General features: G+C 36.7%; 1 protein-coding gene across 5 annotated transcripts in view; it reads left to right on the forward strand.

The window, feature by feature from the left end:
• Positions 1-26,562, forward strand: part of UMAD1 (UBAP1-MVB12-associated (UMA) domain containing 1) — a 77,844-nt gene that overhangs the window by 37,990 nt on the left and 13,292 nt on the right. For all 5 annotated transcript variants that reach the window (XM_027684750.1, XM_027684752.1, XM_027684753.1 and 2 more), the window contains one exon: positions 21,179-21,264. In XM_027684750.1, the coding sequence (XP_027540551.1) occupies positions 21,179-21,264 (86 nt within the window). The remainder of the gene's footprint in view (positions 1-21,178; positions 21,265-26,562) is intronic.

Here is a 26,562-nt window from a genome sequence, read left to right on the forward strand (position 1 = left end):
GATCAATGAAGAGCAAAATAAGACAGAAGGTATTGAATGAGAGGGTGGCTTTTTTGTCCTACTAACAACAGCCATCAAAGACAAACGTTACCATCAAGAGAAGCCGATTTAAGCTGTGTCTCACAGTCCAAAGGAACGTGGTCTTTGCAAACGTTCATTCTCATTTGCCTTAACTTTTGCATGGACTAAGCAGCAATGCTGTACATTTTTCTGCTGCACAATAAATATAGAAACATTTTTTAAAAAAAATTTAGCTCTTTCAAATCTAGTAGCTTCATGTTTGCATTGCTTCATTAATGGCTGAGGATATTTGAAGCATAAATTGATCACTGAACATTTTTTATTAGTTATATGGGACCTTGCAGGCAGTACGTTGCTGTTTCTATGTACTAGTTACTTTAACTTCTCTAATTTTTAAGATATGCATGTGGTAAAACCAGCCCTTGCCAGTTCTCTGAAATGCTGCAGATTTAGTGAGAAATATAAACCAAAGTGCAGAAGCAACTTGGCCACTAATCTAATGCTGGAGAAAGGAGGTCACTGTGCAAACTGGGTGATGAGTGTCTTTGTGAAATTTGGAAGTGAAGGCCTGTCCAGAGTGATGACTCACATAACATAGACCAACCAAAGTCTTCACATGCAAGCTGGATTGCAAAGGCAGTGTGCTTTTGCTTTCCTCCACTTGCCCAGAATGTCAGAGAGTTCAGCCTCTCAGTCTGGTCTTCAGCTCTTTAGCTCCCACTCACAGGACCTATTTCTAGAGTTAATTACCTTTTCAGAACAAACGTGTAAATACTGTGTAGAATAATCCCCCAACTCTATCACTTACCATTGTGCAATATAGAAAATGTTCCACCTCACTAAGAAGAAATTGGTGATCCTTTGCTGTATATATCCATTTATTGATAATATTAGTGTGGTACTACTGAAGCTTATCTATTGCCTCTTGAAATTATCTCTTTCTTTCAGTTGTCCACACTAAAAAGGCCTTTTTTACTAAGAGTTTTGTAATGGAAAACCATGTCATAGCCTTTGAATGTGGTGGTATTATACTCTTTCTAATATCAGTATCAGCATTGCCACTTTCAAATTAATGGAAGCGCAAATGATTGAGAACAAAGGGCTCATGTGATTTAAATGGTTTTAATTCTGGATTATTTCAGTCAGAACTCAACCTTAAAATATAGTAATACTAAGTGGGAGGGAAATGCTTGGGATTTTACTGCTTTTCATAGTAAATGATTTAACTTGTTTAAAGCATTTATCAAGATTTACTTCTTAACAAAGGTCATGATAGTATCCAGTTGATTCCATTAATACCAGGATATTTTTATCAAAGTGGGAATTTAACCCAAACACTCTTTTCCTCTTGAAATACTGTTAGACCTGCTTGTTTCTGATTCTGATCTTATTTTTGATCTAGACCTTGGAGGTTGTGCCTTGCACTTTGTCATAAAATCCATGTCAATCTTAAATAGTTGGGATTTCAAAACAGGTATTTTATAGCCTTGTGATACCCAGGACAACCTTTCAGACCTGCTGAATGCCTCACAATGACTGCTGTATATGCGGAATGCATTTTGATGTTTCTGAAAGTATATTCATGTGTATTTGTTTTTATTTTACATATCTAAATGTCTGTGTTTACCTTACAACTGTTATGAAGGATAGATAGATATTTGAAAATGTTGCTTCAAAAGGGTTTTGAGGTGTCACTTAGATTTTTTACTTTAGTTTACCTGCTCCTTACTACCATTCTTTTGAGCTCTTAAGGAACGTCACCTGATTTATCGTGCTAACATTGCTGTAGTAGCAAGTCTTCTATCTGAGGGAATTAGAAACTGTTACCAAAAGTAAAAACTACAAAAGAAGTCGCATAGTACTCTGTTATGCTTAAAACAACTTCCTTTAATTTGCACCCTAAAACTGATTCAGCATTTCTTCTAATTCAAAACCTCTAGACTAGATAATGTTCTTGATGAAACATTTATTAGACTATTAAAGGTTAGAGTTTCTTTTCAGTTGCTTATTTTCCATCTAGAAATATTCAGTTGCTATATGAAAATGGTCACATGTGATATGCACACATAATATGTATCAAATATATTTTTCATTAAAAACTTGTAATAGTTTTCTCCCCTACACCCTCTCCCCAATGAATTCAAATGAGCCTTTTTCCTGCTCAAGGTCTAGGCTCAACCAGAGCATAATAAGGATTCAAAATAGGGGAACGGCCAGCAAATAAGTAACTTTGCCTCTTTATAAAAGCACTGGAGGGCTTGGAGGAGACAAGGATCCCAGAACTTTTTCAAGTAGGCATTATTAGGAGATCTAGTACAATGACAAATTACTTTTTGAAGAAACTAAAGAAAAGGAAGTGAATGTAGACTCAATATATTCCCACATTCCCTCCTCCCCACCCCCTACCCCCAATCCCTCTCCTTGTAGGCTAGTTATCCTGAAAACATGCACACACACAAAAATTATTGAGCGTAAGAACTACACTGCTGTTTCTAGTGGGTTTGGAATTATACTGGAATTATACTGGAAAATACCCAACTCATAGGTATTTTTCTTATGATTTACTACAAAATCTGGCTTTTCTTCAGTTGGAACATTAATTTCTGTCTGCACAGCTGCCTTGTTCATGAAATCTGTGAAGATATAATAATTTTTGAGACTTATATCCTTGTGTCATTTGCTTTAAATACGTTGCTTGTTCCTCTTAGAAGATCAGATTGAAAGAGGGGCAGTTGCATGCATTGTATTGAACATGTTTTGGTTCGCTTTTCTCATTCTTAGTCTGGCCTGAAAATTGCAGGAAACTGCACTTTGGAGAAAATTTTGAACATTCTCTGTCTCTCAACCAGGCTAATGTTTAGAGAAGTGCATAATAACTCTCCAAATAGCTGAATTCCAGAAACATTATTTGTATTAGAGAAAGAGCTGGGGAACACCAGTGCATCAGATCCATTGACCTGAATTTGGTGGATGCCGTAACAAATTGAAGACTTTTCCTTGCCATTTTGAGTAGCTTCCAGACAGCCTGCAAAGTCCCTTTTCTCAAGTAACAAAATTGAAAACTGGAAGTAGGACAAGATTCTTCCTTTGGATACATGGATATACTAGAGTAAAAATCAAATGTAGATTCAAGTTGTTAACTTTTGCCCCCAGGAGTATGAATTTTCAATGGTTACAGTATCTTTTATGCAATCTTACCAAAGTGAACATACAGTTTGTCAGTTAATAGAGTAATTTATAAAATGAAATGAGTAGTTTTGCTTCGAGAGTTGTGCTGAATTTAACTGCCTCAAAGACATAAATAAAAAAGGAAAACAAAACAAACCCAAAAACCAAACAGCTTGGAATCAGCTCAATAACTTTGTGATGGGAGCTAGAGCTTGTCTATATAAAAACAAAACAAAAACAAATAAACAAAACAATGAAAACCACAAACGAAAAACCACAAACAAATAAAAAGCCCCAAACAAATCAGTTCTGTACTATGAAATATAAGGTTTTGAAAGTGAAAGTAGTGTTCTCATTGACGTCTGAAATTATAATTTGCAGATAAACATTTACTTTCATCTTTCAGAGTACATTTTTTTGTTTACAGAACCAACTAAAAAAAATCGTGTAAAAACAATTTACAAATCCACAAAATAATATGGAGTCTGTTGATTTGTGAAGTCAAATCTATTAAGTAGTTCTTAAAATATTGAGATATTTATAAAAGAAATACTCGAGAGTTATTCAGTGTTGTCAGATTATTATCCTGAATTATTACTTTCAGACTACATTAAAAAAAATTCAATGAATACATTAAATTTTCTTGTAAACATTCTAAAAATGCTGCAGTGATATGTGTAGCCTAAAACCCTCATTAACCCTAAAGCCCTCATTAATTTGCAACAGAAAATCAAACCTTTTTCAGCTTCTAAAGGTAGAATGAAAAGGTAGACTAAGTTTTGGGGTTTTACTCTTTTTATATGCTAAAAATTGTATTATCCTGAAGCCTTGTGTAATGTCTGGTCTATCCTTAAGCTGGTGTTCCTAATCTGGCTCAAGTACAATAGGGATGATAAAGGCAAAATAAATGAAATAGTGGTAGGAAAGCTATAGACAATATTTTAAAGAAAAATCTTTAATGCAACTCAGTTTTTTTTTAATTTTTTTCCCCATTACTGGGAAATTAATTAATTTAAACAGCTTGAAGGAGTTGATTCTTATTTTTGCATCAGTCAAAATTAGCTTGGAGAAAACTTCTAATTATTTTCATTTGAATAAAAAAAATGGAAAGTGTTTTCAGCTACATCAAATTTATTTCTGGCTAGGACATTAAATAACTTTAATGCAGCCAAATAACTAAAAAACAAAAATCTGCCTAACCATTCACTATTCATGAAGTATAAAATTTAACTGAGTTGTAAAGTGTTTCCCAACCTCACCACAAAAAAAGTATTATTAGGATATTGTAGGAAACTTATGTATGGTTTTGATTCTGATATGTTCATTAAAGCAGTTTCAATAAAGTAGAAAAAAAATCCATTTCAGCGTTTTTATGAGTATGTTTTCGGTGTCTTATCGTTTTTATTGTTATCGACACATTTTGTTGTGGTTATTTAAAAAATTAGGTGGTGAATTGCAAGTTGTACTAAACATGACTTTTATTCAAAATATTGCAACTTAATTTGCTACACCTTCTCTGTAATGAGATTGTTTTATTTCATATTTTGTGGAGAAATGTACATCCTTGGAGAGGAAGTGATCAGGAGTTGATTGATATATTGTCTTGATGAAAGAAATTACAATTTTTTATCATTGTGTTAATGTATATCAATAATGATAATAATTATTTCCATCATACTCTCACTGAGTATGATATTTAACAGCTTCAGGAGTGATCAATTAATTAGCAGTATCTTGGTTTGTTGGTTTTGTCTTTTTTTAAAGTTCAGTATTGCAGTTCCTATTTAATACATCTGCAGATTTGCTGTAGATGGCCATTAAAAGCATCTACAGGAACCCGTGTGGAGTGTGCATGCTTGGGGGAAGGGTTGGCTTTAGTTTTGTGGTTTTTTATTCATAGAGGAACATTGATGTAGAAATCAAAAGCTCAGAGTAAAAAGAAAACACTTGTTTTCAGAATAGTGAAGACTTTCCCCCCCCCGCCCCCCCCCCCAAGTCTTTTAAAATTTGGAAGTAGTGTGGTTTGTTTTTATTGTGAAAACTCTCAGGAAGAACAATTCAGAGTCGGTGCCATTCTTCCCAGCTGAATGGCTCTTGGTTTGTGAAATGGAGCAGCTGCGGTAGTTTTAGCTTGGCTCACAAAACCATTTGCTTTTTAATCAAGAACTTCAGATTCTGTGGTGTTTGCTCATGATGGAGATGGCCAGCTCTGCCCTGTGAGACAGCTGTAGTATAATTGAGACAGACTATGTGAAGAAAATATAAATGCTGAATGGATGTCTTAAAAGCAGAATATTCGCTAAACTGTAACTGAATTTTTAAAAGGATCAGAAGCTTTTATACAGCAAAGAATTTACTGCACAATAAAACATTTTATGTATAGTGATGTTCTTGCATATATTGCATAAACCAGGGTTTGTCTTCAGCATTAGCCTTCAAGTTATACAAGTACAATAATCCAAGTTTTTGTAAAGTCTGTATATAACTGCATAATGAGAAATGCCCCACTTTTCCAAAAACGTTATTGCAGATATGGTTGAAGTATCTTTTTTAAATTGTCTGGGATGTGTTATTTTTGGAGGGATATACATCACACATTCGTACAGATACTTATTTTAAGGAATAAAGATGCTGTGTTTTATCAAATGGAATAGGAGGCCACTGGAGGCACCGAGAGGAGTCATTAATCTTTGGTGGCAGCTATGGCAGTTACACATTTAGAAAAACTTGTTCAAGCAGGTAAGTATTGTGAAAATAACTGCTCCATCTTGTATAAAGTAAAACCTCAGACTGACAGTTTGTTTTAGAAGGGATTTTTCTAAATAACGGTTTGACTAAGTCAAAAATATATTTGTGTTTCGCATCACAAATCAAAAAGTGCTGCCCATATGTTAAAAAAAAAAAAAAGGTTGACTTTTAACATTTTGTAGTAATTTTATAGTCACAGTTAATAACTATTTTGAACTTGGAGTGGCTAGTTATATGTCTCCTACTGAACTATACATTTTTCATATATGTGACAACTTTGCTATGGATTTATTATACAGAACAGAATGTTTCACTTTCTTCAGACAGGCTATTTCATTCCCTTGCTGCTTTTTAAATAAAGTTTAGGTTAACTTTTAAAAAAATACTATTCCTAAATAATAGGAAGATAACAGTCCTTGTGGCAGAATATGATGTTGCTCCTAGATGTTCTCCTTTGTTTTCAAACACTCTGTCCCATTTTATGTTTCCAATGTGTGCAGCCTTAAACCTCTTTGATGCTGACTAATTGGGGGGGGGTGGGAAGACAATGTAAAAGGGTTAATCCGTTACACTGGTATTAATGAGTCAGCTGGATCCCTGCCATTCTCTCCCTTCTGGTTCACTTAGCACCGATTAGCACAAATGACACTTAGTTTTGTGGGAAGCAAGCTATGACGATGGTAGGTAATGCAGACCTCAGATGAGAACAGCCTGGTCTCAGGTTAACACAGGTAAATAAATCCATGCCATGTGGGTTGAGATAAGAAAATAATCCTGTTTTCTTGCTGGACCCCTGAGAACACTGAGAGTGGTGGTAGGGCTCGGATATTTTAAGCTCACACGTGATAGATCAAAAGGTGGGCAGGTTGTTTTCTGAACTCCATTCTTAAGTGTGCTGCTGGGGATTTGAGCTTTGGATATACTCACCTGACACCCACGCATTAAAAGTGAGATGGTGAAAGAAAGCAATTATTTGCATGTTTGTGCAACTGAGAGCCCCTCTCTTAAATCCAAGACCACTTGTGACAAAGTTTTGAAAAGGTTTGATTGAGTATTAATACAGTGGTAATGTTTCTGTGGTCTGTCCTGAGCTTTTAATTTGGGATTCTGGGATAGTAATAAAGAGACACTAATTCTAAGATGTATTGTATTTTCATTACTTTTGATTGCAACTAGAACTGTAAATTGATTAAAAATGCAGATGGGGAGAAGGAAATCATGCTTCAGGACACACTTGTAGTTCAGTTACTTTTTACAATGTTTTTTACTAATTTAGAAAAAAATTCCAGCAGGAAAGCTCAGAATCCTTCTCTTACACCTACATTCAAAAGGTGCCAGAGCCTTTTCTTCCTTCTCAAATCTCTCCAGTTGCTGGGATGATCTTAGAGGCATGCTCACATCACATATCTGAAACTTTTTACCGTAACAGAGCTTGTCTTCTGATTGCAACCTTTTCAGAACAGCTGCCTAGGTTTGGACTACCTTTGTTGGAGGATGATGTAGAAATCATCAATTAGGTTGCTTATAGGAGTATTTGACTTCAGATGTTTTCATTTAGGAGCAATTCTTCCAATTTAGTCACTGGATGGAAAGATGCTTCCCTGCATCTAGAGCAGGTGTTTAACATAGAAGCTTCCAGGGCACCTTTTGGGGAAGCCTGTTGGTAATACCTGCATGGGGAACCAGATCTCCTAATTTAGGGATCTATGTTGCAGCTATTCCCCTTCCCCAATAAATTAGTCCCAAAACATTCTGTGCATTTGTACACCACACCTGCATTTTGACAAACAACAGGCATGGTCTTCTAACTTCCAAGTTGATTAGAAAGTTTGAGACTGTTTAGTTTTGAGGCTTTTGTTCCTATTTAATCCCTTTGGGGCACGACAGTAATGCAAAGGAATTTTTTCTACCCACAAAAGTTTTGAAGTTAGATAGTGTGGGATATCTCAAAGGGAAAATCCTGTATGCCATCTTCTCCCATTTCTGATCTTACTCATTTAAGAGTTGTTTGGCCAGTAGTGGTTTTGCAAGTGAAGTCAATCTGATTTTATCAGCTCACCGCCGCCCAAAAGGAAAGGTGCTACTTTCCTCCCCTTCAGGTGAATCTTACTTTGCTCCAGCTCTGCTTTTGCTGGACTTTGCCGGTTGGCTCAATTCCCAAAAGAAGATGGGTTAATAAGCAGAAAGTTTGTTGTTTGTCAGAGTCTGAGCAAGGGCAGGGTCTTTGAGTGAGGGGAACAGACACTCATCCGTAGTGGTGGTGAGTGATTAGATGAGCTCTCGTGGTCTCGCACAACATCACCTTTATTCAGGCAACAGTTAAACATGACTGATCATATTGCATGCAGAAATAGTTGCTCTGTTGAGAAAGTCACCTGTCTCAGGCTAGCTCTGTATATAGCTGGGCTGATCTTTTGTTGCCCTGAAGACAGGCCAGTCCCTTCATTCTGCTTCAGATTCTGCTCTGCTGCTATTTAATTTTTCTGCAATGTTGTAAACTTTCATCTGAGTTAGTGTTGTGCTGTTCTGGTAAGGTGAATTGGTTTGAAGGGGTTGAGTGATGGAACAGGTAAGGCAAGAGGGAAGACAGAAATGGGAGGTATGAATGGAAATGCATCCTTGGGCATTGGTGTACTGCTCAATTGCTCAGATTACCTGATAGGGAGCCAGGTCTGGAACGAGGTCTGAACCAGGACTAAGGTGAGGGCAAATTCAACCAGCAGAAACAGTTCTTTTGGATTAGTGAGCTGAGTGGACAGCCTAAGGAGCCAGACTACCCTCAGAAAGGATGAAGGGAATGGCAGGAGCAAACAGCTCAGAGTGAAGAGGAAAGACAAGTACAAATTTTGGCAGCATTTGTCAACTGTCTACATTTTCTATCCTGTTGCAGTGCTTGTGTGTGTAAAACTCTAGGCACTAAATCTGTTGTCCTCACCTCTTCTTAAAGGAAATATGAAATCAATTGTCTTCTAGACAGAAGCTGTGTCTTTGGCAGAGAAAAGGGTGTTGTGTTGTGTTCATCGTCCTGTATTTTCTTTTCCTTCTAGTTTTTCTACGTATCAGGCTGTATAATGATTGTGGGCAGATTGCAGTGTGATCTGAATATAGGACATGTTCCTGAGTAGAGCACAGGTAAAGCAGTAACTGCATAATGGAAACTTAATTCTCTCTTGTTTTCTGAAAAATCATTAATCTACTGTAGTGCCTGCCTATCAGATACAGGTGTACAGGTCTTTGTGACCTAGAATTTCATCTGCCAATTTGCAGCCAGTTGAATAGGTGTCTGGTAACACAGCCCTTTGTGCATGGCATGGGTTGCTTCATTGCCTTGTTTTGTAGGGAGGCAGCAGGGTGACATTGTTGGTCTGAACTTTTCTCTGAGTACCGAGTTCAAAATGGATGTGGTAAGGAGTATGGCTAGAAATGGGAAAGGAGTATGACTAGAAATTGGGAAGAATATCAATCAAGATTGTCTCAGGTCTCTTCATAAAATTCCTCATGTTCAGAGTTCAGGTCAAAGCACCTTAAACAGAATTTACAAAAATTGCATGACCTTACCTACTTTTTTCATACCCACAAGAAACTAAAATACTTGGATGGATTCTTTGCATTAACCGAGTAGGATTTCAGATTTTTCATAAAATTACTTTGCCCATAGTTATTTTTTAAAGCCTTTTTATGGAAGTCCTGAAAGAGCTGTCATCCAGACTCTTTGCATCCAGAGAGGGCTCCTTGAACACAGCAGTGAGAGTTCACTTGTCTGATTCCCTGGAGCTGACAAAATGAAAACAAAGGCAATTTTCTCATGAGGAAAAAGCAAAAGACAGAAAACTAGTTACAATTTTGAACGCTTAGGGATAAAAGGAAGAAAACAAAAAATAGGTAATAATCTCTAGTTTTCTACAGCCTACCGGTAATAACAAAAATGAGTATTTCCTAATGTAATAATTTATTTGGGGTTTTTTGGTATGTTTAAGAAGTTCATCATATTTTTGATATGTGAGTCCTATCACACTTTTAAAACTTTCCACATTGATTTGTATAATGTCTGAAGTGGAGACTACATGTAGATCCAAAATATTGCCTTCTGCTTTCTCACAGTGGAAAGCAAGACTGGTTCTGTGACAGGGTATGTTTCCATGGAACAGCTGAGCCACTTAACTGTCTGAAGAAAGGGTCATCTTGCTTCTTGTTTCTTACTCCTAGAAGCAGGGTTTCTTTCCATTACCCTTGTGCCAGCCCTGCCAGCTCATTTGACATCTCTGGTTTAGCTCACTAAACTGGCAGAAAACTAACCCAGCAAGAAAGGGAGTATGTATTTATCATTTTTCTAGCCAGTTTAGTGAGCTCACCTGGCTCACAAGCACTCAGGAGAATTTGAGGGCCACCACAAAGGAAACAGCAGGAGCGCTGGTGCTGGGAGGAGAGGCAGGACTGCTCCTTTTGGCAGTACCAAGCTGTTAGCCTGACTCAGCGGCGTTGTGAAAGCTCACCCTTAGGTAATAATGTTCACGCTACAGGTTGACTGACAGTTCTTCAAATAGTAGCCAGAAGGGAGTTACCAGCTGTATGTAGTTTGTTTTTGTAGGGTAGCCTTGTCTGTGTGTTGTGTTTTGAAACAGATACTTATTCTATTCTAATTGTGTTATTGCATAAAAACATTCTGCAGAAAAATTACATATGCAGGGCAGACCTGCCTGGGAACTTGATGTTGAGCAAGTGGGTAAGGAGCCACAGAACCTGGAAAAATTTGTACTTTAGCTTCTGGGACTCACCTGTTGAATTTGGGGAAACTCAGAAACCTTTGTACTTAAGTCTGCTGAATGTTGCAGGCTTGAAAGCCTGAGCCAGAGCATGGTCCTTCATCTTTAAACATCAGGAAGTTTTTATTAGAAGATCTGGTAGCCCCTTACACATCACCATGGATCTTGAGTGCCCATAAGCCTGGAGTTCCCTTGAAAGCTTAGCTGCAGAGTTTGAAATCCACTGTGGTGGCTTCCCAGGGCCTGTGTGGAAGTGGGTAGTTGCCATCTCAGGAAACAGGAAATACTCTTTTTCAAAAACTACCCATCTGCCTTTGTGCTCTTCAAGCTGGCATGATCCTACATGGGTGTTTTGTTGTTGTTTTAACAAACTGAAATGCTTTATTTTCAGTTGAGAAATGCCATTTCTGTGCAGAGTTTAGGGAAAGGACTGATGTAAAGTGTAGGCATAACTTAACATAAGCGTTCACAGCCCTCAGACAGTTTCACATCAGGAACAGCTGATGATAAAATTTACAGCTGCTCTGACCTTTTTCATTTTGTCCATGTCTGATAAGAATATGGTGCAAAGTCCTGGCAGATTTTTTTAAAACAAATTTTAAACAAATTACTCAAGTATTAAATTACTGTGGTCTTCCCCTTTGCTTTGTGGGCAGCATTAATGTCACTTTTTGATGTACATGCAAACACTGGGCATTTCATTGAAAGATACAGCCAAAAACATGTCAGCTGGACTTCTACATCTGTTGGTCTTGTGCCTTTGTAAATGGATATTTTGACGTGGTGGGGCTTTTTTAGACTTTTTAAACCAAATTTGTCTGTTCAGAAATTTTTATTCATCTCCTTTCCCCCCTCCAAAATAAGTTCTGCCCTGCTTTTTGAATACTTTTAAAGAGTTATTCTAATGCTTTTTTGTCCTGATACTTTGTTTCCTAACAGATCTCCACTACTATGTTTGTGTAACATGAAAATGCAATTAAATGGTTAGCAAGGTTTTAAAGTACTGAAGCCATAAATATTAAAAATCTGTGAATATTTAATACTATTTATGTCATTGCCTTTAAAATCAAGGAATCTAGGCATAATATGTTGAAGTGAACATTTTCATGTTGCTTACACACAAGTCAAAAGTAAACCAGAAGTTCCATAGTGTAGTTTCTTCTACAAAGCTGGCTTTAAAGTTCCTAGAAATACTAAACCAGCTTAAAGCACAAAAGTAATCGGAAAATAACACTTTAATCCTAGTTAATCCACATTATTGACCTATGTGCTCTAAATAAATAAATAAATAAATAAATAAATAAATTTATGTAGTCCTTAAACCATCTGTGTGGAGCTGGTTATTCATGAGAGGGCTTTGATCCAAAGATCAGCTACTGTGCTGGTTTTTGCCATTTCTGAGGACAGGTTAAATGGATTTATGTTTTAGTTTTGAGGGAACTGCCTACTTCTTAGCTTGGTTGGTTGGTTTTAGATACCTTTCGTAAATCTGAGATCAGAAGATGGTACTAATATAATGGAATTATATTGTGAAAATCAAAAATAGTTTTTCAAGGAGTTATGAAAGCAGAGATACTATCTTTGTTTTATTGAATACTTTGTTGAGATTGCTTTTGGATGTAGCTTTTCCTGTTTTAAAATATTCAGAACCTCTGTGTACCAATTTTTGGGTATGTTTATAAACTCGTGCTTGTTACTACAAAAATCTGGAGAGTTTATACTTCTTTTTACAGGAAAACAAAGCATGTTGTGTCCAGAAATACTCTGCATGCATGTGTCAGAAATGCAAAAGCAGCAGTGGATATGGTTTTCTGCTCAGAATTGACATGATATAGTCACAGTGATACAATATTGCCAGGCTGCTGTCTAGAAGATAAATTCCAAAAAAAAAAGCAGGGAGGGAATCTTATTTGAACCACAGTATTTGTAAACCTTCTGATGGAATCTTAGATATTGTGATTATTGTGATTTAACTTTCTGCATCAGGTGTATTGTACCTGTATGTCACGCAGACGTGTGTATCAGTGTGCATGGTCTTTATGTTTTAAATGAATTATCCTTAACTTTGTTTCAGAATTAGTGAGGGTTTTCATGCCTCTGAGAGCATTGTAGTACTCCTAAGTATGAAATGAGTATTACTTTGGAGATTTCTCATAACTGTGCTGCATAAAAGTTGTCTTAAATGAGTCTTCTGTCCTATGCATTAATTCTTCTCCCACAAAGTATTAGCTCAGCTTTCTGGTAGTTTCAGAGTTTCTAGAAGTTATGACAATAAACGAGTTTGTAATAACTAATATGAATGTTGTAGGCAGCTGCTGACTTAAAGTCTAGTTATTGAGATGAGATTGTATGTGATCATCTGCTCATCACAGTGCATTCCCACAGCAGATAGTGTGACAAAGATGCAAGTGGCCCTAATATGGGTAGACTGAGTGACTGATTTACGAATTTTGCAGTGGGATTTTCCTCTCTTCTTTGTTATGAAAGAAATATTTCTTGTTTCAACATAGCTGAAATGCTATCGAGAGAGTAAAACACGTAGTGTTCCCTGGAAGATTTTCTCAACGATCACCTTGAGGATCTCCTAGTCCTTCTACCCTGCTAGAATGGCCCTGGGCATTTCCCCGCATTATTGCAGTGACCTCCCTTGCCTTCATTCCCAGTGACCAACCGCAGCAGTATTTGCCAGTTGACCAAGCAGGCCAAGAATAACAGAGAAATGAGTTTTTCCTTCAGCTGGGGCATTACTCTTGGTCTCTTTTTACTACCCAGCTGCAGATGGTTATATTCTGTAAATATCTCCAAGTCTTCTATCTCTGTGCCAGTTTCAACCACATTGGACAATGTTTTCCTGTGTTATCAAGGAAAGATGATTGGCCATGTAAATCTAATTCCGTAGGAAACCAGCTTAAATTTGCATTCTTTGTTTTCTGACATAATTTACATTTATGTAGCAAGCTTCACATGCAAATATCAGGCTACCAGCACCTCGGATTTTGACTGGCAAATAATTTTAATGCATGCTGGACCTACTGACATGCAAGTTACACAGTGTAACCAAAAGACTGAACAGGCAGACCACACATCAAGTTTTAAGTGCTAGGAAAAATCCTTGTCCTCATCTACGGGCTTCAGTGTGCTGTTTACTTTCTGGACAGGATTACCTTTAGCACCACTTCATGAATAAAATGGGAGAAGGGGAGTCCTAATGTCATAGTTAAGTGAGGGTAGTGAAATAATCTTAATTTCATAGTGAAAAGTTGAAAGTTACGATAAATATTTACCTTTTGAACCACAACTGAGCCTGTCATCTGAGACAGGTTTTATAGGTTGGATAACTAGTGACAAGAAAATGATATTGCTAAAATGTGTTAAAGGGGATGTTGCTTGCCAGCACTACTCTGTGTGAGCTGTACTGTTGCCTTTGTCTGAGTTGGTTGTTATTACTGATGTTTTCCGAAGACCTTTTACCATTCATCAGGAACTGAAGATGTAAAGACTTTTATTGTTTTAAGAGTAAACTTTTTATCATTCATACAAGCAAAATAAGAAAACTTAGGTAGTATTGTGAAGATCATGAGGGTCATATTCTCATCAAAGGTAAAGAAGAGAAAGTTAGGCAAGAGAAACAGAACAAATAAAGGCAAATGAGTTGTCTTTATCCTTTGGAAAAGCAAAAAGGATCTAGTGGGAGACTGTAATCATAGAAGAAAATCTAGCTTGCAAACTGATGCTTCTTTTGCACTTGTTGCATGCCACCCTGTCCATACAGTGAACTTGGATTATGTGAAGTGTAGACATCTTCCACTACGCAGGAAGCAGATTTGAGAGTGAAGTAGAAAGAGATTGAATAAATTAACATTAAACTGCTCTTAAGTCTAAAAATTTAAGAGACTTTATGCTTTAACCTTAAAACAATGTATTTATTCTGTGAGATAAAGAGCTGGTCTAGATGACCACGACAATCATCTATCACTCAGTGATTATGTCTAAAAAAAAAAAAGAGAGCGCTAATCAGCTTCTAAAACTTTTCCTTTCAAAAATGTAGATTAAATGGTTTGTTTCCCCAGAAAAGTGTGATTCACTTCAGCTTGGATTTGTTTTGCTGTGAAGAGGAGTGGCTTAACTGACAGATGAAGTGAATGACAGGAAGATTTAAAGGTTCTCTAGGAATGTCAAGAACTGTGACTTAGTGCATGTAGAGACTGGCCTATAGCATCTAATCTATGCCTTCTAGACAGTTTTGCTTTTTTTTTTTGTTTTTAGGGCCAACGTTCGTGATAAATGCTAACATGCAGTAGATATGCTGGGGATTTATCTGCAGAACAGTATCAGGTGAACATGAGAAGAGCAGTGAATCGTTTTGAAGTTTTCCCTGAGGCACTGGCACACGTGCCCAGATAAGCACAATTGTTTGGTCAGAAGAATTAGAGGACATACATTTCTTGTGTGTAGCTTTTTTTTTTCCTTATAAAATGATTGAACATGTCATAAGCTCTTACTTGGATCTATACTGTTGATTGCTTCAGTCCTAAGGATATATTGAGTAGCTGGTAAGTCACATCACATGCTCATTCTGATAGCACAACTGGATAAGAAAGGTGTGGCAGCATCTACGGTAATGAACTCCAGAATGGGATTTCCAAATAGCAAGATGGAAAAGTGAGATCTGTGGAAAGATATGCTGTGGTGAGTGGGCTCAATGTTTTTGTGGACTACTGAGAAAGACTGGCATGCACATATAATGGAGGAGACAAAACTTACATGGATGCATCACACCAGTAAATCAGAATGAGATTAATTCTAGGCATTTCTTTATGTTTGACATGAAATTCTCACAAGTTAAAACCAAAGTAAAATAACATTTTATCATGGGGTATCCTGGCTCATGGATGAATTAATTCTACAGCTTGCTTTGAATGTGACTGTGGACATGGAAGTAACAAATAGTAGTGAGATAGATATAACTGAGAGATGAGAGATGCTGTGAAATCTCCATCTTTGGAGCTTCAAAATTCAGCTGGACAACCTAGGGAACATAGTTTCTTTTTAAGTTATACCTGCGCTGAACTGGAGGTTGGACTAGTGTGATCTCCAGGATTCCTTCCAACCAAAATTTTGCTTTGAAACTTTGGCTTTGGATTCATCAGCTTTCTGAAAGAGTTGGGCACCTCTTAAAAGAGAGCCATATAAATATGGGGGTGGAGGAGTTGGATGATTTAGCTGGATTTAAACTCTAAGGGTCTTTGTTTTGGGATTCAGTAAAGCTTTGAAAGTAGTCAAACTTTTAAGAAATTGGAAATACAGAAAAGCACAGAAATAAAACACTTTTTGCAAACTGAAAAATATGTAGATCTGGGATATGGAAACTGTACAGGAGCCTCTAATCATCTCATATTGTTTTTCTATTGCCATCTTCCTTAAAGTTTTTGTTTGGGGAAAAAAAATTTCCGTAGGGGAGTTTTTGGTTTTACTGTGATCTTGATAGTGGGATGCAGGTTGAGAAGACCCTGACAGAATCGTTTGGGAAAATCAAGACTCTACATTAAGATTGCCTGCAGAAGGATGGGATACCAAAATCAGACTGGGTGGCAATTTGGGGTGCCACTCCCATAATCTTCAATGGCATGTGTTGTAGTTGGATTTGCTATTCCTCTTAATTGGGAAAGGACTGAACCTTGTTGCTTCATGTCTGTAAAAGCAGAAACATTCATGATAATGTTTACCTTGTTGAGAGTTTCCCCCCTGCCTTTTACAAGTTTGAAGAAATCAGTGTTTTAGGATTTTCACTGCAGGGTTTATATAGATTTTTCTCATGGTTGGTCAGGAGAATTAGAGAAGATACTGGTTAAGTTCTACTCCCAATCAAAGATTTATTTGTAGGACCCCTTAATACACTGTTGAAACTCAATATAAGGCTACCAAATACTTACCAGACCTCTGCCTTAGCATGGAGTTACACAGACTTCCTTCTCATTCACCCTTGTGCTGCATAAGCTCTTAAACTTTTGTTTTGCTGGAAGCTGCAGCTGTGGAGCATCTTTTTGCTGATATACTGGTTTTTTTTAGGGGATATTATTAGATTGTTGAAATGAAACTGCTGTTGATATGAAAAGCTTTAATTTGAAACCAGGATGAGGTGACCTGGAACTAGGATGACTTCATTGTTTTGCCAACTATATATATTCTTATAAGGCTATTATGTCTTGGCCATGTGCATATGGAAGTTAATGAGGATTAATATGTAGGTTTTATAGCACTAATACTAGACAGAATGATAGTCCTACTTTTAAGAAAATAGAAGAACTATTCATCAATGTCCCATCTGGCCCAGTGAAGAGGACAGCAACTGGCCAGTGCCTTATTTGATTCAGATGGATCATTGAGTGGCCTGTTGATCACCAGTGGAAATGGTTAAATTACTTACAGTTTATTGTGTACAATCCATTCGGGGCAGATGGAATAGATGATCTTTAAAGTTCTTTTCCAGCCCAAACCGTTTTGTGATTCTGTGCTCATTAGCAAAAATTTCTAAAGGTCTTCCCTCTGTCCTGTCTTCTATTGTCTTGATCACATAAAACCATCACAATTCTGTGTTCTGGGTACTTCTCTCAAGGCTCCCTGGTATCACCCTACTGCAGTCTCCTGCTCACTCATTGGGTGGGAATTGGCTGGTAAATGGAAGCTGTGAGACCCTGGCAGTGTGTGCTGGAGAACCTAGAAGGGCTGGAAGAGACTGAGCAGAAACATATTTCATCCCGGCTGAAGGAGCTGGAGGCTACTTAAATGAGGCTGAGAGAAGAGCAGGACTCAGAAAAGTGGTACCATCAAACCCCTTTACATGGAAGGGCAATCATAGGGACTCCTGAGACTCAGACATTCAGAGGGCAGAGTGAATTACAGCACTTATGAAATACCTCCCTAGATTGAAAGCACTGCCACTATTGATGGACTAAAGCCTGAAGTTCTATTAGTTTATCCTGGAGCAGGGTGACTTAAAATTGGTGTGCCTAGCCTTTCTTCCTTATCTCAGAGAGGGGAAGATTTATAAGTAAGAAAGAGGGAAAAGAAACTGCAGTAAAACCTTGATGCTTCCACAGAGTCATTCTCTCCTATTTTCAGATCCTACTAATTCTCTCTTAAAACTTTTTGACTTTTTGCTGCCAAGTAGAAGCCAGAATACTCTTTGTTCCTGCCATGTCTGTGCAGGATAAAGAAGATAATAATAGGCAACAAAGAGTTAAGCAACAAATAAAGTGTAATGGAAAATAGCTGTCTTCCTTTTGAAGCTGAAGGTGACACTTGAAAATCCATGTATTTGGTAGCTAGTTACTGCTTGCTGTGTTGTACGTGCTTCACTGTCTCACAGGATCCCTGCATAGACCAGGATAAATCATGGCAATCTACATTATAGAAGACTCTAAAATATATTTACAATTGGTTTTAATTTATTAAACTCAGGGTGGGCTAGACTTTTAACTGTCTGTTGATCAAGAGACTACACAGCTCGAGGTTTACAAAATGCTGGAAGAGGAAAGAGTATAAATAGAAACACCACTTCCTCGTTGAGTAGAAGCCAAACTTGTGGTTGAACCTTTCTATATGAGAGTTTGCTGAGGTCCAGATAGGCAGCTGAATGCAGATTTCTGACGACACCAACAATTCTGTGTTCTAAGGGAGGTTGTACATAGTACATATTAAAGACTGGGCTGGGTATTTCTTTCCTGTGGAACACCTGGCTGCGGTTCTTGGAAAAAGAAGATACCTATGGAACTTGGAGAATGTTGGTTTAAATCCAGCACCAGCTCAGTGAAAGGAGAAACGCATGTCTGACCTTTCAGTGCAACACTGATTATTTGGGCCTGGAGAAGGCATAATATAACTTAAAAACAGCCTCCCAAGACTAAGGATTTGAAATACGAGCTTATCTGGACAGTAGGATAAAAACACCTACTGCTTTCTTTTCAAACTTAAAATGTTTTTCCATTGGTAAGTAAGGGAATATTTTACAGTAATAAGCATGGTTATTTTCTTCCTGATAAATTTTCCCAGTGATGTTCTGCATGTTACAGATTATGCTTCTGATGCTTAAACCTAATTACACTGAATGAAGTGCCCTTCATTTCTAATTCTTGCAGACTTTAAACAGTATATGACATTTTTTGATATATGACATAGATTTATTTTCTGTAGGAGTTTTATGACTAAACCTTTGCACAATGCTTAAACTAAGGGATATATGAGCCAGAATCTAATTGTTTTGTAAAATGAATCATTTTGTGTTTTATCTCTTAGTTAAGATACAGCTTTAAACTTGCTGTAGTTCAAACAAATTAATTCAAGAAATCTTATGGCCTATATTTTTACAGGAGGTTAGGCTAGATGATTATGGTGGTCCCTCTGGCCTTATCTGTGAATATATTTGCAGTTCAGCTCTGATGAAAGTCTTTTTGGGGGAGTGTTGGCAGATATCTGGTAGCGCTTCTTACTAAGGTCGTGTATTTGTGATCTTTTTCCAGAGCGAGATTTCAGTTGCTTAGTTTGGCAAAACTGTAATTATATACCTATTTACATCAAGATTGTGTAAGAGGAATTGTTTGTGTTTGTGTTTTTTTTTCTCAGCATGTTTAAAGGCAATTTGAATTGTGAAACACTATAGGTATCGCTACATTTTAGCCTTCTTAAGAGCTTATGAACTCTGGGAATTGGATGTCAAAGTTCTAAGTAAAAAAAAGTCATTTCTCTCCGAATGAGCTGTTCCTATTCTTCTTCTCTGTGAGCATTTTTGACCTTTGGTCCTGATTTCAAACCAAAATGTCTTTTCATCTTTAGGAAAACTAGTCACAGGGAAAAGGTATATTCTGGATAGCATTAACACACATGAAATTTCTTTGTTACTGTTTTTTTCATATAAAAACTTGAGTGCTTTCTCAGGAATGGTATTGGTTCCTTTGTTTCTTAAATCTCTGGTGTAACTATTTTAGTATGTTTATATATACACCCAACTTTACCCAGTATGTCCTTTTGCTACTGACTGGCTACGCAGCTCTGCCCCTGCACACCTGGAGGGTTGTTGTCCAACTCACTGCAATCTACTTACATCCTCACAAGTCTCCAGGCAGCCAGCATAAGTTCCCGTGATAAATCCTGATTTCAGGGAAGGGTATCCTGTGGAGTCTTTTTTCCTGCATCTTTCATGGAATGTAGGACTAGAATAGAACACAAAAAGGTCATTCATCTTTTTTTGTCTTGCCAGGATTGAAACCATTCATGACAGATGTTTCTTCAACCTACCTCTGAAATCCTTTGGAGATGGACCACTGTTTAGAGAAACCACTTCCTTAGGTTGTTCAAAGTGCTTAAGTACCCTTACTCCTGGAGAAACTGGTCTAGCCTAAATCTGGTACAATTTAAACTTGTTTGCACCCTCATCCACAGCAAATGTATCAAAAATACGGCTTACTGTCCTCTTTGTATCATCTGTTAACCATTTGTACACCTGCCCGAGGCAGGGTGTGTTTACAAGGCCCGTAATAGTTTTTATTTGTAGGACTCTACTTCATTGCAAACATAAACTAATGGTTTGACATTATTTCTTTTCATGGTTGTTATTTATCTTATTGTCTACAGGTGCTTAAAAATTGTGTTTTTTCAAACAGTGGGGGTGGATTTGAAGAATGATTGATGCCCCATCTCCTTTGGTTCCACCCCCCTTTCCTTTTTTAAGAACTGTTGTGAGTTCAAGTGCTTTGGAGTATTATGCAGACAATTACTAGTTTCCTGAGAAGCATTTTTCAACTCCAGAAAAGGTCTTGGAAAGTGTAGACATTAATGGAATTAATAGGCATTAAAGACCTATGATCAAGATGATGATGATTCTCAGCATACACTGTTAGGAATAATACTGGGGTATTAAAAAGCAGGCACGATGACCAGATATTACTGCTTGTTTTCATAAAAAGCTTTACCAAATACTGTGTTGTACTTGGAGAATGTGACCAGTCAGACCTGGGGGACTGATGACAGTGTGGAGCAAACATGCATGGACCTGGGTGTCATTGGCTTTCCAGGCTAACTGGGCATGGGCAGAAGCTGGCTGCTTTTGCCAAAGGCTTCTGCCAGGTGCATTGGCTCTAACTAAACCTCTGGACAAAATGGAACAGGACAGCCAAAACCAGCAAAGAAGTTAAACTACAGTAAGTTGAACCCTTTCATTTAGAATTGTTGTTGCCAGACTGTTTAAGGAGTCAAGTAATTTAAATAATTGACACAGATTTGTTCCCAGGTTTTGCAGACCACTTCTCAATTTTTTTATCTTTACTTGCATTCAAATTTGTAAAATACAGATGTGGTAACAGAGTTCTCCCTTTCTCAGGGAATTATATAATTTGATTTTAGGAAGACTGAAGATTTTTTTCTTATTCTATATAAAAGATGAATGATTTCAGTGATTTAATAGGGTTTTTTTACTTCTCTAGGTGACATAGTTGATGATCAAAGTAGAGAGTCAAAGGATAAAACTTCATTTCCGGAAACCAGACCAACATATAACCAACCTCCACAGGTAGGGGACTATTTCCTTTCGTATACATGATAAAACTTCCGTAGCAGCTCATTTAAGAAGCATGAATGTCCTGCAGGAGATGGTGTCACCGTATTCTCATCTTCCATCATAGGCTGAGTGACTACTCAGCCTTCCTTGTCATCTATCATAAAAGCAGCACTGCTACTGATTAGATGGCAATAAATATCAAGCCCACCACTATCGATTTGAAAAAGAAATAGTAGAAGGCTGGGCTGTATGGTATTGCTGAGTATCTTATTTTTATACTTGGGTTGTGCAAGCATGAAGCTGTATCTAGAATGTCAGTGAATTGCATAGAAGCATTAGTGTGGTGAGTAGTGATGGAAAATGTCACACATTTACGTAAGTGATTTATTTCCACAACTAGCATTCTCGGTAAGGTGTTGTAAATATGTGAGTATAATTAGACTGTCCTTATTGTGTGTTTCCTTTCTGTTTCACTATATGTGGCTGTAAATCTGGACTTCTTTTTCTTTGGTTTATTAAATATTTGATACATGTTTGCTGAAGAAATATTTTTCAGAATATTTCTGCATATGATGTACATGTATTTTTTCCTCCTCCTCCTCTGAAAATATTTTTGCACTAAGTATGAGCCTATTTTCCATTCCCATATAGTTTTAGATATTTTTGAGATAACTGAGAGACATTTGGCTTGGAGTTTTTGTGCTTTTGTGGTGGTTCATTTTTTTTTGCTTAACCTATACTGTCTGTCTTTTCTATATCTAGCCTTTGAACTAACAGTGTTTGTCAGTCTGTCTCAGTGCCATTTCAATATCTATTATTGCTAAGTCCCTTGGTATATCAGAGGTGTTTGTGACAATGTTGCACCTTCAAGAGTGGTCAATATGTATGTGAGATCTGTAGCCTTCTTTTTTAATTTAAAATTAAAAACTGTGTCCTATACCAAAATCTTTAATTCATTGTAAGTAATGAGTGGTTTTGTGGAAGTATGAATAAGTTTCAATTAATCACAAAGTTTTTAATCTGACTTTTGGATCCATGCACATCTGAGCCAGGGTGTTTTGCAGCGGAAGTCCTGTCGGTTTGGGCAGTATAATTAATAGGTGTTGTAGTTACCTACTGCACAGATATAGTTTCCTTTGATGTGATTTTCTTCCTGGGTGTGGTGAATTGCCAGTTAGTGCAGCATTGGTGGTTTGTTCAATTCCGTAGAATTTTAGGAATAGAGGAACTTGTATAGATTCTGAGCTGTATCAGTTAGAGGGAAGAAGCAAAGTTTTCAAAGTAAATTTGTTTTCACCTTTCCATTAAAAGACTTATATGTCACAAAACTACTTGTATGAACTGGCTTGCATCAGCATCAGTTAAATTAAGATACAGTACTTGGTAGTATCTAGGCTATTCATTCCAGTCTAGATAGTTTTTGGACTTCACATTTACTCAAAGGAATTCTCAAGTTCTCAAATTAAGTAGAGTAACTAAGGATCATAGCAATTAAATGGATAGTTCTGGCCTTTAGGAAAGGAATATTCCCATTTTCAGTGGTGAGTATATTTTTATAAATTTGTGGGAGAACTGTACCAATTTAGAGAAACTGGAAAAACATTGTATTACATATTCAATATATCATTGAGACATAGAACATCAATTTAAATAATAACTTTCTTAGCATTAAAACACAAATACTTGATAAACATTGAACAGTATGTTATAAGATATTTGTAAGACTGCAAAGTAGCATCAGATATTTGTAGTACAGAACTGAACAATAGCATGTTTAGTTCATCAACTGCATGTTTCAATTGCTGGAAATTTGCTTTTATTTTTAAATATAAACTATTTAACAAATTATTAAATATAAACTTTGTGGAACATGGAAAGTGCTTTTGGAAGTGTGATTTAAAGAAGAATGAAATAATACTTTGTTCATGGATCACTTCCTTATTCAAAAGGGAAATGAAGGTTGAGTTTGATTTTTTGAAGAAAGTATTTTCTGGACTATTTTTTGGTAACTGCCATCATCTTTGGAATTTCCCATTTACTTAGGTACTATTGTATTTGTTCACTGTACGATTACTGAATTTTCAGGTACATATTTATGTATAATCTTGTAGAGATAATTTAAACTAATGTACAAATAAAGATTCACACCAAGATCATCTTGCTGGAACTAGGAACTTGTTACAGAATCGCTTGTAACAATTGCCGTACCTGCAGTCAGCGTTATTTTTAGATGTTTCAATATTGCATTCATGTTAGAAGAACTGCAGATATTTAGAAACTTGTTGGAGGAAGGGTGTTCTCAGAGGCCAACTTTAGCCCAAACATTTCATCTTCTGCTTCAGACAGCAGGAACAGAAGCTCATGGCATCTCCATCTCCGCGAGTAGAGACGGAGGTTTGGGAGGGTCATCTCCCGATGCCAAGTCAGTCCTAGAGGGACATGTTGTCCAGCAGGATAATGAGTGCTCTGGGCCTAATCAAGCATGTCTGATCCCACTGAAGTTGCTTCAGGCTCATGAACTAAAAGTCATACACACATTTAAGTGCTTTTCTGGATTGGGTCCAAAAGGGTTAGTGCTCTGTAGGGCCAAGAACTTAAATTAGTCTCTTTGTGACTGCAAAATACAAAGCTTCTAATTTTAACTGCAACACCATCATAATATAAAGAGATACTCTGTTTTTATTTTTTATGCTTGTGATTTTTCCATTATTTTAATACAATTTTAAGATAATTCAATCTTTATCTGCTTTCACTGGGGAGGTTATAGAAAATGACAGAACGGAAGGGTTAGTTTTGATATATGAAGAGTGCTAGAAACCCCATTTTTGATTATCCAGTCATTTTTGAGAAGGAGCTATTCCATTGGTAAAGCAAATTAGTGCGACCATGTATTTTTGCCCTACTGTGAGTACAATTATGTAGCATATCTATTAGGAGACATAAAAAATATTTTTGACAGATGGTATGGCTGTGAATTAGGATTTATGAAGATTATTGTATGTCTGGTGTCCAGGACACCTGGGATTATTACATTGATGTAAGACACAACAACAAAAAAAATTACGTTTCTGGTAATCACTGCAGTGTTTTGTATCTCCCTACTGTCACCTTAAGAAGCAGCTCATGTTCATTTGATATTGCACTTCTTGATAATCTGACATGTGCTCTTTAGCCAACAGATGTCAGCAGATTTAATGGGTGAAAAATGTACCAATAAGTGTATTAAAATAAACTACCAAAAACAAGAGCCGTCTTTTGATTGTAAATTAAGATTTTTATCTTGCTGTATGTTCTTTTTTTTTGTTTTTCTTTGTAGTCCTAATTCTCCCTCAGATACTTAAAAGCCATTGCCTTCTATCTAAGGAGCTTGTTATATGTTTTCTAGGGCAAGAGAGGATCCCCCAAGGGATTGCTTAATCCATAATTATCTAATTTATATGTTGTTGTTATAGCCACTCTTAATTATATACCTTGCTGTGATACTTATCATCTTAGGATTTCGTTTTCTTTATGAATTGTATTAGTTGTGTTACGGTTCTTGTCCCTTTCTTTTCATAATTTGCTACTGAAAGCTGAGAACATAGCAGATAGAAAGCCCGTGTTTCCTGAATGAAATTTAAAATTATCTGTGGTTTTCTGCATATCAATAATGGTGTGCACCATTTTGGACAAGAATCTAAATAAATTAGAAAAAATATTTTTATGTCTGAATTGGCAGATATCCTCCTCATTAAAGTCATCCTTTGTAAAGCTGCTATGTAAGGATTCTAAATGGAGGTAAATAATATTTTCCTAGACATCTGGGCAGGGGACATATGAGTCAATTGAAAAGACAGAAATACTATGAGATATAAAATACCAAGGAAGAGATAATGGGAGTTGTGAATGTACAGAATAGGGGAAAAATAATTTTTTTTTTTTTTACCTTTCTAGTGAAATTAACAAGTGTTGCTGAATTTGATAGACTTTTAAGATGTCCTTTAGAGCAGACCAGATGGTATAATTCAGGGCATGAATATATTAATGTTATCTTGGTTTTAATTTTTTATTATTATTATTATTAAAATTAGTTGATTCTATCTGACCTATTATTGCCTGGTTTTAACTAAAGCTTGGGTGTATGGATTATTTTTACAACTTACTGGAAAAGGAGGTATTACTGATCCTGTCTCTGTTCCGTCACCCAACTCTTAGGTTATGGTTCAGGTAGTCCCATATTTAAACTCTCAAGAGGGGTGTTCTGGGCTAGATTTGTTGCATCAATTTAAATTCCCTACATTTACTTTAGAGAAAGTATTTGTATGTCAAAATTATTGTGACCACATCATTTGTGATTAGTTTGCTCTTTTTTGACAAAACCCAGTGTCTATCAAAAATGTTGCTGCTTAGTTCAGTTTTGTTTTTTTTTAATGGTCTCATAAGGTAGAATTCTAGTCATGGCCTGGTTAGATTAATTGCTTGTCATATGTCATATTAACTCTAAGATCTTTTTTACAGATAAAGTTCTTAAAGCATGTTGGTCCATATTTTCTCTCTTCTTAATTGCATATGTAAAGCAATAATCACTTAATGAAATAATGTGCTCTTAAAAGGGACTGGAATAAGACTGTCTGCAGCAAGTCATCAAGCATGTACTTTTCTCTGAATGCTGGTACCATCAGAAGAAAGATCTTGTGTTTTACTCAACTATCATGCATGATCATAAGCTATAAGAAGTGAAGTTTTAACATTACTTTGAAGAAGGATGACTTGTGTTAGTGTAGGCAGCTGCAACGGACATGATCTTTCTTAGCTTCCTTCATCCTTTGCACGTATAGTAAATAGCTGGCAGTTTTTTGGGAGGATCCATGTGCAGCCACAGATGGAAATTATGTACGAAGTAGAGCTGCCATATGACAAGAAAGGCACAGTATATGATTGTGATCTTATTGAGAATGAAGATAAATAGCCCATTCAGCTAAAAAAAAGAACAACTATCACGTATTACAACTATCACAATGCAATAGCATATTTACTTTATGAAGCTTCATTATATTGTAATGTTCATATTGCTATCTGTTTGATAATTGACCAAAATATTTAAGAGGCCTTTTCATAATAGGAAGATCTTCAGAACATATGGACCAGCGGACTTTTGTCTGCCCTCGACAGTTGGGCAAGGCAGGTGGAAGAGCAGGGTTTATATATATACTACGTATAAAAATATTAGGTATATGTACATACACATGTAAAATTTAAGCAACGTGATCGTCCATGAAAAAGTCTCCTTCTCATGTCACAAAGGATTGGTTGCAGTGGCCTCACAAACAG

This window comes from Neopelma chrysocephalum, unplaced genomic scaffold (assembly GCF_003984885.1).
Source record: "Neopelma chrysocephalum unplaced genomic scaffold, ASM398488v2 Primary Assembly neopelma1_67, whole genome shotgun sequence".
In the NCBI taxonomy this organism is placed as follows: Eukaryota; Metazoa; Chordata; class Aves; order Passeriformes; family Pipridae; genus Neopelma; species Neopelma chrysocephalum.